Source organism: Marmota flaviventris, chromosome 12, assembly GCF_047511675.1.
Source record: "Marmota flaviventris isolate mMarFla1 chromosome 12, mMarFla1.hap1, whole genome shotgun sequence".
Lineage (NCBI taxonomy): Eukaryota > Metazoa > Chordata > Mammalia > Rodentia > Sciuridae > Marmota > Marmota flaviventris.
The window spans coordinates 17,182,802-17,200,519 of record NC_092509.1 but is presented as its reverse complement, the minus strand read 5'-3'; the positions used below and the strand labels follow the sequence as shown (position 1 = coordinate 17,200,519).

General features: G+C 39.9%; 1 protein-coding gene across 3 annotated transcripts in view; it reads left to right on the top strand.

Annotated features, from left to right (window-relative positions):
• Positions 1-2,884: 2,884 nt before the first annotated feature.
• The window catches only part of Larp4b (La ribonucleoprotein 4B), a 92,552-nt gene continuing 77,718 nt past the window's right edge, over positions 2,885-17,718 (top strand). For 2 of the 3 annotated variants that reach the window (XM_071619873.1, XM_071619872.1), the window contains exon 1: positions 3,737-3,870. In XM_071619873.1, the coding sequence (XP_071475974.1) occupies positions 3,802-3,870 (69 nt within the window). In that variant the 5' untranslated portion in view covers positions 3,737-3,801. Of the gene's footprint in view, positions 3,161-3,736; positions 3,871-17,718 lie in introns of those variants that run through there. The other variant, XM_027948015.2, reaches the window with a different exon arrangement.

The window sequence follows — 17,718 nt, the reverse complement described above, 5'->3', positions numbered from 1 at the left end:
GCACACCTCCTTGCCTCATAATAAATCTTGGCTCACTGAACAGGACTGGCCTGTCACCTACTTCCCATCTGGTGTTCCTTCTCTTTAGAAGGCTTGTGGGCAGAACCTCCACCCTTTGTCTCTGGCCTTAGGCTATTTATCACTTTCAGGTTCCTTCCCTATGATGGCTTAAACCTCCCCTTTGGTTTGCCTGCTTTCTCCCCTCCCTAGCTCTTAGCAGAGTTCCTAAAGCAGACTAGGTACTTATTAATGGGCAAATGAATAGTTCTAAATCATTAGAAATAAACTTTTGAAAACTATGGCTAAATAGTTTAAATGTAGCACATGAGAATATACAGTATGAAAACGTGTTTATTTTTTCACAGAAAATACAGGGAGAATGAAAAAAACGTTCTCAGCAACTGAAACACTGGCCTTTAAAAGGGAATGTCTTGCTTTTCTCATTGGTTAAATCAACATTCATTCATTCAACAGGTACTATGTGCCACCTATAGTGTTACAGAGATCACTGAGCTGCATCTGGCCCCGGGGAAACTGATCATTTTATTGGAGTGATAGTCACATGTCAATTGAAAATTAGAGTGTAATAAAGCTTTAATAGAGCTATGAATGAAGCACAAAGAGGACACAGAAGGAAAATCAACCATCGACAGAGAATAGATTTAAATGGTTGACTTTTGAGCTATTATTTGAAGAATAAACAAGATTTGACCAAAGTAGGGAATACTTATGGCAAGGGAAATTGCATTCTTTAGAACCTAGGGGCTCATGAAAGCATCACACATTTAAAAACAAATTCTTTCCTCTCAATGCAGTGCTAGGGATTGAACCCAGGGCTCTGGAGCATGCGAGGCAAGCACTCTACTACTGAGCCACATCACCAGCCTTGTGTTTTGTTTTCATAGGACTTATCACAAATCTGTTGGTTTGCTTTTCAGTCTTCAGTGCAAAGCTTGTGCTACATTCCAGAGTAGCCCTAGCAACTCACCCAATGTCTTAAAACATGTTTGGTACATGAAAGTGATCGAAAAGTTATGGTGTCTAACCCCACAAGGTACGAAAGGTAAGTAAGTGACTGGGCTGAAGGAAGACAGGCTAGGACTAGTTTGTGAAGGGACTTCTTTCCATGAAAGAGAGTTGGTTTTCCTTGTAGGGGGGAAAAAAAAAAAACAAGGATCCAGTGAAGGCCTTTAATGAAAAGATGGTGACAAAATTTTTTAAGGAAATGCTTGTTGGCACTATGAATGATGGACAGTAACCAGAAGGCAAACCTACTAGGGAGAGGGAGAAATGTTTTAATTCATTTTTTTCTCCTGAATTATCATATATGCTTTAAATATTAGAGGAAAACTCAATCTTAGGTGATTATTATCTGTAAAAATATAGCTATGAATATTTAATTTGCGATTTTTTTCGGATGTGACAGGTATTACAAAGGAGAAGACACTGATAAGGATGGCATTACACATATACCCAATATAAGGGGGAGGAGTCCAGGAGGCTTTCTTCCAAAATGTAGAACTGTCAGAATTTGAACATCATGGATAGGAACGAACAAGCAGCCCAGGTACACAAAGACCACGAATACACATACCCAGACCCAGACCCACAACAGCCTCAGTCCTCCACCATGCTAGGGGCAGAACCCAAGGCTCAGACCCAGAATAGTCTCCCTCCACTGTGGTAAAACCCTTGGCTAGGCAAGCACTCTGGTACTAAGTCACATTCCGTTAGCCTAATGCCTTTTTGATGGGGACGGGGGAGGCGGGCCCCAAAATTTGGAATAATTCACATATGATATATATCATCAAGAACAAGGATACAGAAAACCAGGCAATAAGCTTAAAAGGGAATGCTTTGTGCCCCGCCCCCCCGCCCCCCACTAAAATTGATCAAGGGAGGGTAAGACATTCTTGTTTTGGAAGACATTTGCTACTCGAGTCTAGAGTCTTTCCATTCTCGTTGAAATCGCGCGGAGTTTTCGTGGACCCCGCTCAGGAGCTACTGCAAACACCTTCGGTTTCTCAGTTCCAACCCCTCGTCCACATTCCGCACTTGCAAAAGCCTGTCTTCCAGACCCAGGGCCTCGCTGGGGGCGGGGAGAGGGGACTTTGGGCCAAAGTCGCCGTCGCCAAAGGCGCGAGGATCTAGGTTAGGGGTCGCGGTCCCGATGGGCAGGGTTGGGAAGGGGTCGCAGGACGCAGGCATGAAAGGAGTCCAGGCCCTGGGGAAGCGACACGGGAACCGGTCGCAGTGGTGGGGGGGCGCAGGCGTCCCTCTGTCGGTGGGTGGCACAGGGGCAAGGGCGGGGGTCGAGATATCGGGGAAGGGAACAGAGGCAAGGGAACAGATGCAAGGGAATGGATCAAGGGAGGGTAAGACATTCGAGAGCGTCCTCGACCTGAGTGTTCTCTGCTGCCTATGAGAGGTACACGCAGTAACCGTAGTCCCAGGGTCAGGTCGCTCCCAAGACCTGCTCGGAAACAACCTCGCAGCCCACCGCCTTCAGGCGGGGCCGCGGGGCGTGGCGAGAGGCTTGCGGCGGCGTGGGGCGGGGCGGGCAGCGTGCGTGCGCCGAGAGTGCAGCGGGAGCGGGGCGGGGCGCGGCGCGGCGCGGTAGAGAAGGGAGTTGTGCGCGCCGCGGGGCGGGCGGACGACGTGCGCGCACGCGCCAATCACAGATGCCGCGAGAGGGGTGCGCGCGGAGAGGCCAAAGGAGGCGGAAGGACGGCCCGGGTGCCGCCCGCATCCAATCACCGCGTCGCGTCGCCATGACGTGAGACTCTCCCGGGCGCCGTTCGCCAGTCGGCTGGCCCGGAGGGTGAGTGCGCCGGGGCAGGGCGCGGGGGCGCGCGGAGGCGGGACTTCCGTAGGTCCCCGGAAGTGGGAGCTGTGTGTTCTCATGCGAACGGGAAGGAGCGTTGGGGATCCGGAGTCTCGAGGTTGAGACATTTTCGGGCCCGAAAGGGGAAGAATCCATCCCCGCCGCAGCCAGCCCGCGCCCGCACTTCTTTCCTGCCTTCGGCCCGGCCCGGCCGCGCCGCCTCTTCCTGCCGTCTCCCTCCTCGGCCGTCCCCGCGTGTTGCGCGGTCGCCGGGCACCGGGGCTGCGGCGAGGAGCCCGCGGGCGGCCGGTCGGGCGGGGCGGGGGGCGCTGACAGGTGAGCAGGCCTTCTTTGGCCACCGGCTGGGCGGCCTTCCTCCTGGGCCGGTGCTCGGACCCGCGCCCGCGCCCGTCTGTCACCGGGCCGCCATCTTCCCGGAGGGACGAGGCCCGCGGCGGGCAGGGCAGGGCCGGGCACAGGCTTCGGTCGGGGATGACTGCGGCTGGGGCCTGGGTTTGGGGGGCCGGACAGGACCGGGGCCGGGGGGGACCAGCGGGGCCGGTGCTGGGGTCAGGTGGGGCGGGAAGGACTTGCGGGTCAGGGCCGAACGGGTCCGGCACGGCCTGGCCGGCAGGGTTGTGGCACGGCGGGGCGGGTCCAGGGTCGCCCCCGAGGCCTTGTGCCTTAGGCCCAGCGGATTCGCCCGTGCAGAGAATGGGTTGGGGTCGTAGGCCGCGAGCGCCCTCGGGCCGGGCCGGGCCGGCGCCGGGTCCCGCAGTGCGGCGCGGGGCTTCGCCCCCTCCGTCCCGTCGGAGCTCGGCTCAGGCGGCCTCGCTGCTGCTCCGTCAGGGATGGGTCATTAGGGAATCGCATTCCTTTAGAACCAGGAAGTTGGGATCTTGTCGCTCGAGTGTTTGGAATGCTACCTTTCCCACTTGATAGATCCGACCAGGGGTACATTCTGAAGGAGTTAAAAAATGAAAGTCAAACGGGTAGATTCCCAGCGTTGGTCACAGGACTGGGACCTACAGTCTGCACAGGAGCTGGTAAGGAACTTCTTAGTCACCTACTTCTTGGGGGTGTACGGTTGGAACGTCGAGAGCAATTTCGACTTCAGGTCATTGCGTATTGTAACTTTTAGTGAATGTAATCTGGCCTTCTCCCTCATTTTCATGTAAAACGGTCTTGAATTTTAGCTGAGATGGAACTTGCGAAAATTATGTCTGCCTGGCTTTCATTTGAGACCTTTTCACTGGCAACAAAATATCTGGACTTAATCATAAACTCAAAGTTTGAGCTTTTTGGAACTGAATAAACGGATTTTTCTTGACTGTGTAGTAGAGTTAGTTTGTGAATATGAACATAAAGTGCGAGGGGTTTGATAGAGATAATAGCAACTTGAAGTGAATGTGTGAGTAAATATTAAAGTAATTTTCTCTTGAATTTTTTTTTTTTTTTTTTGGTGGGGGCAGGATATTTAGCTATTATTTTCGGCTGTGTTAAATACTGAATTTGTGCTGAGTTGTAGTTTGCAAAGGCCGCAAAGGGAGAGAGGAGTGATGTTCACTTTTTGGGGGTGGTCAGACAGTATGCGATTTCCATACTTCCCCAACCTGCCTGGCTCCCCTAATTTACAGTCAGGGTAATTTACAGAAGTTGAAATGGTTGTGGCTTTTCCCTCTGTGTTTAATGTACTGAAAAGCAGTTTTGTAATCAAGCTATACAAGAAATGACTTAAGGAGGTTTGCTTGAGTTGTTAAAGTGAAATACTTTCTGAAAGGCATCAAATTAACACGTTATTTAGTCAACCATAAATTTAATTTATATACTTCCTTTGAAGAAAGGGAAATAAATTTTATTTTGTATTCTAAAATATTAATGTGATTGTTTACAGGAATAAAAATATGACATGGCTTCTTGTTTATTAGAAATTATTTTCTTGGTGCTCTGATTTCTATATCTGTAAAAGAGGGATGATAATACCCTTACAGGACTATTGTATCACAAACATGTAGATGTTGGCTGTTTTTGCTATTTTATTATTGAACTGCTGTTTTAATGTTTACTGTGTAACTGTTAACTTTACTAGCAGAATTTGTTTGTTTGTTTGTTTTCCTTGATCAGGGGTATCTGGGCAGAGAAGACAGGTTCTGAAGGCAGAATGTAAATTTGGACAAAAGAGTTACACTACATTTGAGTAGGAACCAGAGAGAAAATAAATGATAATATAACTATAGAATTTTCTTAGCATTCATTTTGCCATGTTCTCTAGATGAGTAGCTGAAATTAAGTGGCAGCAAATTCAGGGAGAAAGTTTATTTTACTTAATGTTCTTGAGAATTGCCCTTGAAAAAAATGAGATTTAGAGAATTAATTGAATTTAATGTGATTACCATAAATATAAACAAATTTTGACAAATGTATATTTAAACTTGAAACATTTAACTTAGTCACCTGTTTTTATGAAACCATCTTCACCTTATCCTAAAACATAATTCTCAAATACTAAATACAAATTGGGACATCAAATTGTTAATGGTAATTACAATAAATTGCCCTAAGTTACCAGAATAGCTGCACTCTTAGTGTAAATTGCAACAATATTTACAAATTTTTGTAGTGACCAAGAAATAACTAACAAGCTTCTTTCTTTCACTGTTTTAATAAAAAGTGTCATGTTGACATTCATACTTTTCTACAAAACTATGAACTAGTATTATAATCTAGGTCTTCCAGTTTTAGAAAGGTGTTATCTTTTTGATGGTATCTTGAGGTTGAAAAAATGCTGTGTTGGAACAAATTCCATATGTTCTTAAGTTAGAGTAAATTTTAAAATGTTTTATAACCCTTGTTATACTCTTGCAGATTTCTCTCAGTTTTAAGGATATTCTTTCAGATTGATAAATGTAAGAAAATCCTAAGGTATACTTCTGTTAATTTCTCCTATAAAACGATAAGAACAACCTTTTTATATTGGGTAGAAGAAAATGTCAACACTCGAATTGTATTGGTGGAAAATACAGTGTTAAAAATGGACACTGCTCCAGGGGTTTGCTTTTACTTTGTTTTGGGACTTTTTTCATATGAAAGAGTTCTCCTTTTTCTATAAGAGTAATTTTAGAGTACACAGTACATGAAAGACTACCTTCTAAGATGGTTAAACTCATCATATCTTAATTTTACTTTACCATTAGTTCAGTTTAAACTTTTTTGCTCTTAGGCTTGTTGATATCTTTGAAGTTGCTGTACTTCTGAAGTTATATTGAATGAAAAATGAATTTTTATTTATATTTTTAAAAATCAGGACATGAATTGTAAGGTAGAAAGTCATTGGGTTCCCTTGTGAAGAGAAGGAGAATAAATTCTGTCTTGGAATTTTTTCCCCTGATGTTCTAATGGTGTTTTTCCCACGTGTAAATATCTCCTTTAGGAACAGGGAAAAGTATTAGCTCAGCTGTTTCCTTCCTTTCTCTTCCTTGTCCTCCTTCCCCCGTACCTTTTGCCCCTCAATACCTTATAAACTCTCCTTATACTGTTTTTTTCTGTGAATCTGTCATGACTCTTATTTTAATCATGAAGGATTTGCAGTTGAGTGATGTTGCTGATTTTACATCTTTCATAGTCTTGTTCTTTCTTTGTTGTCAGCCTCAGCTAGTGTGATGTGTGCCATAGAGTGCACAATAATATTGACAATATTTTGTACTTAACCTAAATTTGAAAGCATGCTAATTTTTTTAGGGGACATTTAATACTCATGATATAACACCTAGTCTTCACTGAAAATGTTTGTGAAATCAAACTTATAAGTTAGGCTGGTATTTATTTGCCTGACCAAAATAATTTATTATTTGCATATACTAATTTGTTATACTATAGTCAGATTACTATAAAGTTATATATTTATTGCTTGGCCCTTTATAGAACCTCATCAGGACTGTCCCAGGTGCTCCTAAGCATAACATGCCTCCCACTGTGTGTGACTGTGCTACCTCTGTCTTCTTTCATTTACTGCCCCACCTTTCAGGCTGGACCACTGCCTCTCTCTCCTCTGCCCTTTCTTCTCCTCCTCCCCCTCAACTGTGGTGTTGCAAACATAGGTGCCTTTGCCTGAAATTGAATGTTCCTCTTTTAAATTTTTAAAAATTTTTACTTATTTCCTTATCTTTAAGAAGGCATTTCAGGAGTTTTTGCCTCAATTTCTGAGGTTAGACTCAGGGCTTCTCTATTTTCATAGCACCTTATGTATACTTTGTCTTATTCAGCAAGTATTAATTAATATAACCTCCTTATGAGCAAGATCCTTTGTACATACCTCATTACCCAACTCAGAGCCTGGTATACAATAGATGTTTAGTAAAATTAGTTTAACTAGAGGGATAAAAGCATGCCTAATGACAACTCCCACCTTAGTTTTAGAGAAATTGTTTCCAGATCATGTATTTGCTTAAGTATGTAAACAAATGTGAAAATTTTCACCTAAAAAAGATGCATTAGAGTCAAGGCTTGGCGTAGATCTGTAATCCCAGTGATTTAGGAAGCAAGGCAGGAGGATTGCAAGTTCAAGGCCAGCCTCAACAATTTAGGGAATCCCTAAGCAACTTAGTGAGACCCTGTTTCAAAATAAAAATAAACAAATAAATAAAAAGGGCTGGGGATTTAGCTTACTAATAAAGTGCCCCTGGATTAAAGAAACTTTCTCCTAGTGCATAAAAATTATATTTAAAAAATTTTAACTGACTTTTCATAGCTGCATCTACTGTATAAGTGGTTTTGGTACAGTAATTTAACTGTAAGACCTCCAGATTTTACATTCTCAGTCTTCCAATCTTGCCTTTTTTGTTTTGCTTTGAAATTAAAACAAATTAGCCAAAACAAAGCAGTTATAATATTGAAAACATTTTTAATGCAGTGTTCTATTTAGTCATGTAGACTAGCATTTGGATGCTGATGGCTCTCAGTTCTAAACTTCCTCAGGTAGATCCCTATAACTGTCACATTTATTATGGCATATCTTGCACCAGACTCTCCTTGTTTTTCTTCCCTGCTTTATTTTTCTTCACAGTACTTATTGAATTATAACACACCATATAAATTACTTAGGGGTAGTTTGTGCTCTTGAACTTGACTGTAAATTCCATGAATTATGGGAGATTTTGTTCATTTCTTTCAGTGATATGAGCCCAGAACTTAAAATTGTATCTGACACATACTATGCACTAAATTATTTATTATTTACTCGTGTGTGTGTGTGGGTGTGGGGGTACTGGGGACCAAGGACCTCATGCATGTTAGGCAAGCATTCTACTACTGAACTATGTATGCTCCCAATCCTCTGAATAATTTATCAGTAAATCCCAGGGTTTTAATAGTGAACAAAAGGAGTAACCCCCACCCCCTTTGGAGCTTACTGTCCCCTGAGGCAGGTAGAATGTCACATAATCAAATATAAAAGTACAGTGTACTAAGAAAAGTCATAGATTTAGGCCTGGAGGGATCAGAGAGACTTCCCCAAGGAAGTACTGAGATTGAAAGAAGTGGGGTGGGATGATAGAATAGTCTTCTCAGCAAAGAGAATGACATGTTCAGTGACTGAGGTGGGAAGGAGCAGAGAGTTATCAATGTAGATGTGGCTTAAGGGAGAAGGTGGCTCGGAAAAGTAGGTGTGGATCTTAGGTCCCATGTAGGTTGAGACTTTTGCTCTTTATCTTGAGAACAGTAGAAGCAGTTGGAAGGTTTTAAATGGGGAATTATTTGGTCAGAGTTGCTGTTTTAAAATGATTGTTCTGGTTTATGGAAGTATTCTTGGCGGCAAGGTGGAAGGCCCTCTTCCAGTTTATACTTCCTGTTGTCATAGTTGAAAAGGCCCATCCCTGTCTAAATGAAGAATAGTTTACTTAGAACACCTTTAATTTGTATTTCACAAAGCCATGCATGTTTAAGAAAAGACTTTAAAAATGACTTAAAAATATGCCTTAAATCTGCTTGCATGTGTCAATTGTTTAAGTTATATTTGTTATTTCAGATTTTATTAAGGCAAACTAATTATCGGATTTCCTTTTTAGGAACATCTGAAAAATGGGAACATTTTGTTTTCATATTTCAAAAAGCTTTGTTTTTATTGTCAATGCTCAAAATGTAGGGATTAAAAACAGTGACTGATTTGACATGAATTTACAGGTTGCCTCACTGATTGTTCTGTGTAAACAGGTTAAACGTTTCCTTTTCAAAAAATATGAAATTCTTTTAAATGTTAAGACACCATACTTTTCTTAACATTCTTTTTTTTGATTGTGTTGATGAGATTTTTATCTATGTATTTTCTGCCTTACCAGTTCAGTTGAAAGCTTGCTCTCTTTGTGCCTGTGTGTATTTGTGTGTGTGTATTCATGCAAACAATAGTACTTCTCTCTAGTCTATAGGAAGCCTTCAACACATTTGAGTTTATTTATTTTTTTAAGTGGATCCTTAAAAAAGGAAAGTTTAGTCACTTTGGGGAATGGTGGCACTTCTTCCTGAGAAGCAAAACCAGATTCTCAACCTTGTAAGGTGCCAGTAGATTACCTTTTAAAGGAAAAATCAAAAGTCAAATTCAAACCTACATGGGGAAATAGTCCATTGCCTTAACCATTTGACTATGATTACATGAAAATCTTGAAGTCCCTGTGGAAAAAAAAATGACCTCTTAAAACTCTAGAACTTCCAAAGGTAAAGGCATTTTGTGTTTTTAGGACGAAAAAACATTCAAACAGAATTGATAGTATATTAGTTGTTGTGTATTTCTTGAGTATGGTTTATGTGGATGCTTGGTTTGAAAGTCTTGGATAAAACCATCTGGCCTGATTTAAGTTCTGTATTTTTTTTTTTTTTTAATATTTATTTTTTTAGGTGTAGATGGACACAACACAATGCTTTTATTTTTATGTGGTGCTGAGGACCGAACCTGGGTCCCACCATGCTAGGCGAGCGCTCTACCGCTGAGCCACAATCTCAGCCCCAAGTTCTGTATTCTTCTGTGGTTAATATCTAGTGCTGCTTGTTATCAGTCTAGTTGCTGGTTCAGGTTGCCCTTTAGCAGTTCACTTGGAGTACAGGCCACTCTGTAAATGAGCAACTGATGAATCAGCAGTATTTGTCTCTTCACAACTTTAGCCATCTAGGGAGGGAGAAGACCATCAGGAGTACCCAGGGGTGAAAATGCATGAAGCTGTGGCACCAGTGGTTGCTGCATATGCTTGTGTCCTCAAGTTTTTTTTGCGGCTCTTCCCATTTTTTAGTATACCTTGATGAACTTGATTTTTTTCTTCTGTAATCATTATCCCATAGTGCAGATGAATTAAACCTAAGCATGCAGGGACCAGAAGTAGAAAATAGAATTGCCAAAACCAATAAGCTGCAGGAGCATTTAGGCACATGGAATTTAAAAGTCATTTCAGTTAAGAGTGAACTGCTGTGTGATTAGAAATGTAAGTTTCTAAGGAGACTAAGAAGACTCTATTTTCTTGTTTTTTTTTTTTTTTTTTTTTTGGTGGTGCTCTAGATAGAACCCGGACCTTGCAAATCCCCAGCCCCCAAGTTCAGAATATTGAAAGTGTTTATTTGTTGATGTGGTAGTTTTTAAACTATAACTGGGTTTAAGTTTTTCATAAAAATCATGTGAGGTTACAGCTCAAGATAGAGTCATTATATGCCCACAAATTGTATGCTAGCTAATTTTTTGCAGGAAGCGGGGAGGGCAACAAATAAATGCTGGCTAATTTAACTTCTGATTTGGTGTGTGGAGGTGTGGTTAGATAAGTTTATTATAAGGAATATATTTACCAAATGTTTGATAATAATGAAAGCATTTAGTAAACTTTAATCCAAGTATATGAATTGTTTTGTCAATGTCATTGCTGACAGTCTGGAGTTATAAGACTGAAAGGGGAGACCTTTCATTCTTTTTGACTATTCATATAATGTTAGGTGTGAATAAAGTAGCACTTTGAAGTAGTATAGTACTTCAGAGATTTCAAGTTTTTATTTACATTATTTTGTCAACTGAGGTTTGATAACTAGTTTCTGAAAATAACTGCTAGGAAAACAGTGTGATATTGTATGTGCATTTTCAGAGTTTTAGAGCTCTACAGACTCAGAAATTAAAGCCCACACTGGTAAACTTAGAAATACGGCTGGCTGGTTGGTGGCAGGGTAGGTCTGTAACTGGTTTTCAAAATTCAGTATCTCATTGCATTCTCGGTTACAGATCTTACTGTGAGAGTACTTTCAAGGCATGCCCTCAACCAAGGAACATCAAAACATACCTTAAATTAGTGAAAACATTAACTTTGTCACAGAATTTTAAACAATAATTTTTAAAAATATAATTTTTAAAGCAGATTCTTCAAACAGCTATTTGTGCTTTTTAAAAGATTGAAATAATGTACAGTCATGCATTGCTTAGGATGGGAATAGGTTTTGAGAAATGTGCCTTTGGGCTATATTATTATGTGAATATCATGGAATAAGTAAAAACCTAAATGGTGTAGATCAGTCAGTGCACATACACATAGATGCTGCTGCTGCTTCTTTTTTGCGATATTGGGGATTGAACTTGGGCCTTTGCATACAGTACTTCAGTCCTTTATGTGACTTTTTTTCTTTTCTTTCTTTTTTTTTTTTTTTTAGAATTTAATCTTCATTTGTTTTTATGTGGTGCTAAAGATTGAACCACACATGTGAGGGACATGCTCTACCACCGAGCTACAACCCTAGCCCTTCATGTGACTTCTTGATGCAGTTGGGAAACTTAGAACATGAAGTATATGACATTGCTGTTAGTGTAACAGTACTGTTTTATAATAAAATTTAAAAATATATAAATAGTACACTCTACCATTTAAAAAGTATATTATGGTACACACATAAACCAGTAATGGTCATTTCTCTCACTGTCAAGTATTATCTACTGTACAGATTTGTGTGTGCTATATTTCTATACACCTTGCAGTGCAGTAGGTTTTTACCAACATAACCACAAATAAGATTATGCATTACATTAGAATATTAATTATGCCATGATGTTTCAATAGCTACAGCATCACTAGGCAATAGGAATTTTTCAGCTCTGTTATAATTTATGTGACCACCCTTGTATATGCTGTTGATGATTGACTGAAATGTCATTTTGCAGTGCCTGCCTACTTTTATTGTGGAAAATTAAGAATTTTTGTCATTTTAGATAATCCATTAACCTTAATCCAGATAGGAAAGTGCCAATGAGTGTTCTCATTAACACTCTAGTTTGTGTGATACACTGCAACTTAGAGTTCATCTTTGAGAAAACTAACCTAAAAGAAATTCATATCAATTAAATTATTTTCTTCCTAAAGTATTCGGACCATTTTACTATCCACAGTTGCTGATGTAGGTTTATGTTTAGGCTCAGGGGTCCAATGTGAGTTTTTTGCCTTCTTATCCATAACTTTTTTCTAAAGAGGAACTCTTTAGAAAGTAACTTGCAATGAGCTCTCCTGGCTTTTGATTTACCATCCTCAAGCAACTTCTGTGTGTGTCAGGATCTCAAGTTCAACACAAGACAGCTTTCAAAGCCCTTCAGAGTGAGAAATTAATGCAAATTGCAGCTGCTCCCACTCTCAACACTCTTATTTGGCTCATAATTCAGAGAACTGAAAGCTATTTCTTTCATTGTTCAGAACACCTGTTTTACTTTTTGGAAATCTGAAGTCTGGAGAGTTTGCCTTATATCATGCAATATGGGTATAGCAGAAAATGGCATTTTTCTAGCTTGCCACCAAGCCCATTGCAAATACTACTCAACTCTTAGAAAGGGTTGATATCTGTGTTGCACCTTGGATCTAGGTGACACGATAGTGCATATTTGAGAGCTTAAATCACACATCACAGTTAAGCAAGAGAAATGTAGACTCTAACCAGAAAGTTAATATTGTCATTGAAGTTGGAGGCATCCCACACCACATTAGTGAGACAGGTTCGTTTACCTTGCTGAATAGTTATTCAGAATTATTGGTGCTGATTGGAATTTTACCAAGCTTTTGAAAAAATCAGTTGTTTTAGGGATTGAACCCAATGCCTCTCGCATGCTAGACAAGCACTACCATTGAACTATGTTCCCAGCAGACTGATTGGAATTTTAAATGGCTGATTTTCATAGTTTATTTGTGACTTTTATTATGTTAGGCATATTGTCCAATGAAATGGATGTGTAATCTTATGATGAGTTTTAATTTGGTTTATAAAAATAGAGATGGTGATTTCTATGCTTCTAGTCCCTACATCAGGAGCCCCAGGTTTCTGTGGTACCCAGGAGCTGAAAGAACACTAAAGGGGAACACTAAGCATCCTGAAAGCCAGAAAATGGTCCCAGGCTGAGGATGAACTGTCAGTGGCATGTAGCTGGACAGTGCTGCTGGGTGAAGACAGATCTGCAGAGCAACCAATCGACTCTGGATGTTCCTTGCCACGGGAGCACCATGGACCATCTGCTCCAGTGTCTGCCCTCAACTGCATGTCCTCCTGCCACCCAGGAGGACTGTCAATCAGAGAATGCAACACAGACCACAGCAATTCTCAACTACAGAGGGCCCGGCATCCCAGGGAGCACTTTAAATATCTGGGGACATTTCTAGTTGTCACAACAAATGGAAGGTGTCCTGACACTCAGTTTCTGGAAACCAAGGGATGCTGGACATCCTGGGACAGGTTGGGAATTTCCATAAAGTGGAGATACTTCCCTCCACCACATCAAGGGTGCTCAGGGAAAGTCCACATACCCGAGCTTCTCTGTGTCCCAGGATTGAGCCCACCAACGTCTAACAGTCACTTGAAGACCGTGCACTAACTTCCCATGGCCCTCCATGTGAAGCCATTTTCTTTGCTGTGGAGAGCAGAGGCTTGCTCAGGGCATTTGAGTGACCAACTGAGGCTGCACAATGGCATGATTCTTGTCTTTCAGGCTCAGTCTTTGCCCGTCATTCATTTTACTTCCATAATTCAGAGCATACTTTCTTCATTGGCTGAAAAAAAATAAAATAAAATAGAGATGGTGCTGTCTAGGATACGTATATTTTGGAATATTAAACCGAAGTAAGATATGTTTTTAAATTTATAATTTTGGAACTTCACTTTTTTAAAAAAAAGTTGTATCACTATTGTAAATAACAATGTTAGGGAGAATTGATCATTTTAAAATTATACAGTTTATGTTAGAAAAGATGAAAATGTCTTCAATTATAATGTCTAATATTTGAAGATCATAGTTTGATTCTGTGTTTAGAGTCAGTAGCTCTAACTTTCTGAGAAATTAGGTATTTCAGAACTTCCCCAGATCTGGCTGTGACTCTCTAGTAATAGTCAACTTTTCTGTATGTTTAGGTCTCAGGTGCACTCATATGAACACACATTTATACAAACACTAAATCTACATTATCTACAATAAAAATGAAAATTTACTCGAAGTAATTTTACCCTAATACATATATTGCCTTTCCTCACATTAACCCATCCTTTGCAGTGTGTCAGTGGGGGACGCTTTTAGTTGAAAACATCTTATTCTCCGTGTTATTGTAATTGGTAGGCATTTTTATCCCATATGTTTAGTGCCACAAAAGGAGAAATTATTAAACATGTACTAATTGAGATTCTACTCTATTTGGTACTGTATTAGGAGTACTGTGGTGAATAAGTTTTATCCTGCTTTCATAGTGATAGAACTTTTGAGTTGATGGGATGCTGATAATTTGATGGTGCTATCTTCCAGGGTATTAAAGGGTATAAGAGCACATAGAATACCTAACCCAGACTTTGTGGGGAGAATGGGGAGTAACATCATAGTAGCCATGTTTATTTCCAATTTGTCTTGGGTTGCATCTACTGGAGAGTTTCATCTGAGATCATGAGATGATTCACGTGCTTCTAAGAAGGTCATTTTGTGACCTAAGAGACAGAAAGAAGTCTGTTTAAGAGGTTGGGATAGTAAATTGAGTTCAGAGATGGTGGTTTTCTTAACAGTTTAGTGGAAGTAGGAATGGGGAGATGAAGCTAATTTGAGAAGAAGTTAAAAATGTTTTCATAGTTTCCTGGCCTGGGCAACTAGGTAGGTGGTATATGTTTCCTTGAGATAATGATTGGTAGGTAGTTTTGATTTGTTTTAAATGACAAGTGAAGTACCAGAGTGACTTAAACAATTGATTTATAGGAGACTAGAGGTTTATAAAATGTTTTCTGGACATTTGCTTCTAATAGATAGTTGAATTGAAATTCAGCATTTGGTTATGAACAGAAGCCATGGGAAGGTGAGAGCATGAGGGCATAACTCCAAGAGACAAAGTAGTAGAACCTCCTTCACCATAAGGTACCCTTTGTTACTGTGAAATCTGGGACACCTGTGGAATACTGAGGGCTGTGGCTAGTAGGCTTCTCTTTAGTTCATGTCTTCTTTTCCTAACCAGTTAAGTTCTTACTTACCAAAGCCAGTACAGTTTGCTCCCAAATTGTTCCTATTGGTTGTACTCACTAGTGCAGTTGCCATAATTATTACAAACTAATATTGTATTCTGTAAAACAAAATGACTAGAAGAAAGGGTTGTGAGTGTTCTTATGACAAAGAAATGATAAATGTTTGACATGACATTTAACTTAAAAAGAAAACATTGTGACGTAATGTGGTATATAGATGCTCAATGGAATATTGCTCAGCCTTAAAGAAGAATGAAATGGCATTTGTTGGTAAATGGGTGGAACTGGAGAATATTATATGTTAAGCGAAATAAGCTAATTCCAGAGAACCAAAGGCTGGATATTTTCTCTGATATGCGAATGTTAATTCACAATGTAGGGGGAGAATAGAGGCATTTAGGTCTAGATAGGGGAGTGAAGGAAGGGGTGGGAACATGAGGGTAGGAATGATAGAAGAATGAATTGGACATTATTACCCTATGTGCGTATATGATTTCATGACCTGTGTAACTCTACACCATGTACAACCAGACAGATGAGAAGTTATACTCCATTTATGTATGATGTATAAAATGAATTGTACTTTTTTTTGTTAAAATTTATTTATTTATTTTTATTATTTCTTACATACATCACAATAGAGGAGTGCATTACATTCATAATTTTTTGCATTGCAATGAAATACTTTTATGTATAATTAATTAGAACAAATAAAAAATATTAAACATTTTAAAAAACGGCTACAGTTACTCATTTGAAAACTTTGCAGTCTTAAAAATCACTAAGAAAACTTGTTGAATTAGGTATATGGATAAGATGATGAAAAATTGTAGGAGAATCATTCTAGAAGCAGTAGGCTATTCATTTTATTAGATGTGATTTATGTTAGAAATAAGAACATCTAATATAGTGACCGAATCTAGGAAATAGGTCCATGTGAAGGAACATACATAAGTTAAAATGGCTAATTGAATGTACTAGTTTTTATAATGGTTAATTGCATGTACTCGTTTTTATAATTACCATTTTAATATACTTTTTATAGTTCTTCCAGTTGCACTGGACAAGAAAGCTTTTCTCTACTTAACACAGAGGACGAGCATTCCAGGGATGTTGAGAAAGTGGTTTAGGGAAGCAGTGGAGCAGGCCTCACAGCAGGTGGTCAATCCTGTGCTGCTGGGAGGTTGGTCCCTTTAAGTAGCAAGCAGGAAACTGTTGATGGCTGGTGATCTTGAGAGGTTGAAGACAAAACCAGTCTGAAGGAGGTGCCTATGGGAGAGCTTGCTTCCTGCAGTCCAGGCCAGGTGGGCATCCAATCAGTGTTGGTGACCTGGCACCTGTTTTTGTCCTCCTCCTTCCCAGTCCTTCTCTTCCTCATGCTCCATCCCTTTCTTCTGTCTTTGAGACAGAATAGGTTTTGACATGTTTAAATAATGACAGGGAGGACCCAGAAAGGGAAAGATTAAAGATAATAGGAAAAGATGGACATAATTAAAAAGATAATAGGAAATGAGATCTTGACCATAGTTGGAGGGGCTGATGTTAGGGCCACTGCTGCTCCAATTAGTTTTTCTCCAAATAATCTTTAATGTACATCCATTTTTATGAAGTTTTTAAAATGGTCATATCCAGGCTATATTTAGGGAGTCTTGACTTGTGAGGTGCAATTTTCAAGAACTATATAGGGTTGATTGATATGAAATATTTCCCTTTCTTTCACTAAAGTACTAATATATCTACTAAGAATGTTAAATTCAAGAAGAGAAGGCTGCACATTCATGTATATTGGAAATAAGACTTTTTTTAAAAAAAATCACCTCTTATAATGCTTTTATTTACTTCCCCTGTCCTCCCTACCTTCCCTGTTTTTGAGATGAATTTTCCTGAGTTTAACTCATGGATTCAAATGATCCTCACGCCTCAGCTTCCCAGTAGTTTGGACTATAGGTACCTGCCACTGCTTGGTTCAGCTAAATAGCTTTTCATTTTTAAGGAAGGTGATTTGCATATTCAAATAACAAGACTTGAGGGAATATAGTAAAAGCTGTGGTTTAGGGGCTATAGTAAGGACTAGAAAGGTTGCTGGGTTGTTTTTTTTTTTTTTGGTACTGGGTATTAACCCAAGGTTGCTTTACCCTAGCCCTTTTTATTTTATATTTTGAGACAGGGTCTCACTAAGTTCTGAGCCTGGCCTTCAACTTGTAGTCCTTCTGCCTCAGTCTCTAGGTGCTGGGATTACAAGCATGTGCTTCACTGCCATTGTTAGCAACTATTTACTGCTTTAGAGCTTTGTAGACCCTTTGAAATTTCTTCATGGCCTGCTGCATTTTATTGCCCTTCATTATACATTCAAGATGTTCTCACTTTGTTTTGATTTAATAGTTATTTGATTAATACATATCAGTTGTACCTTTTCCCCA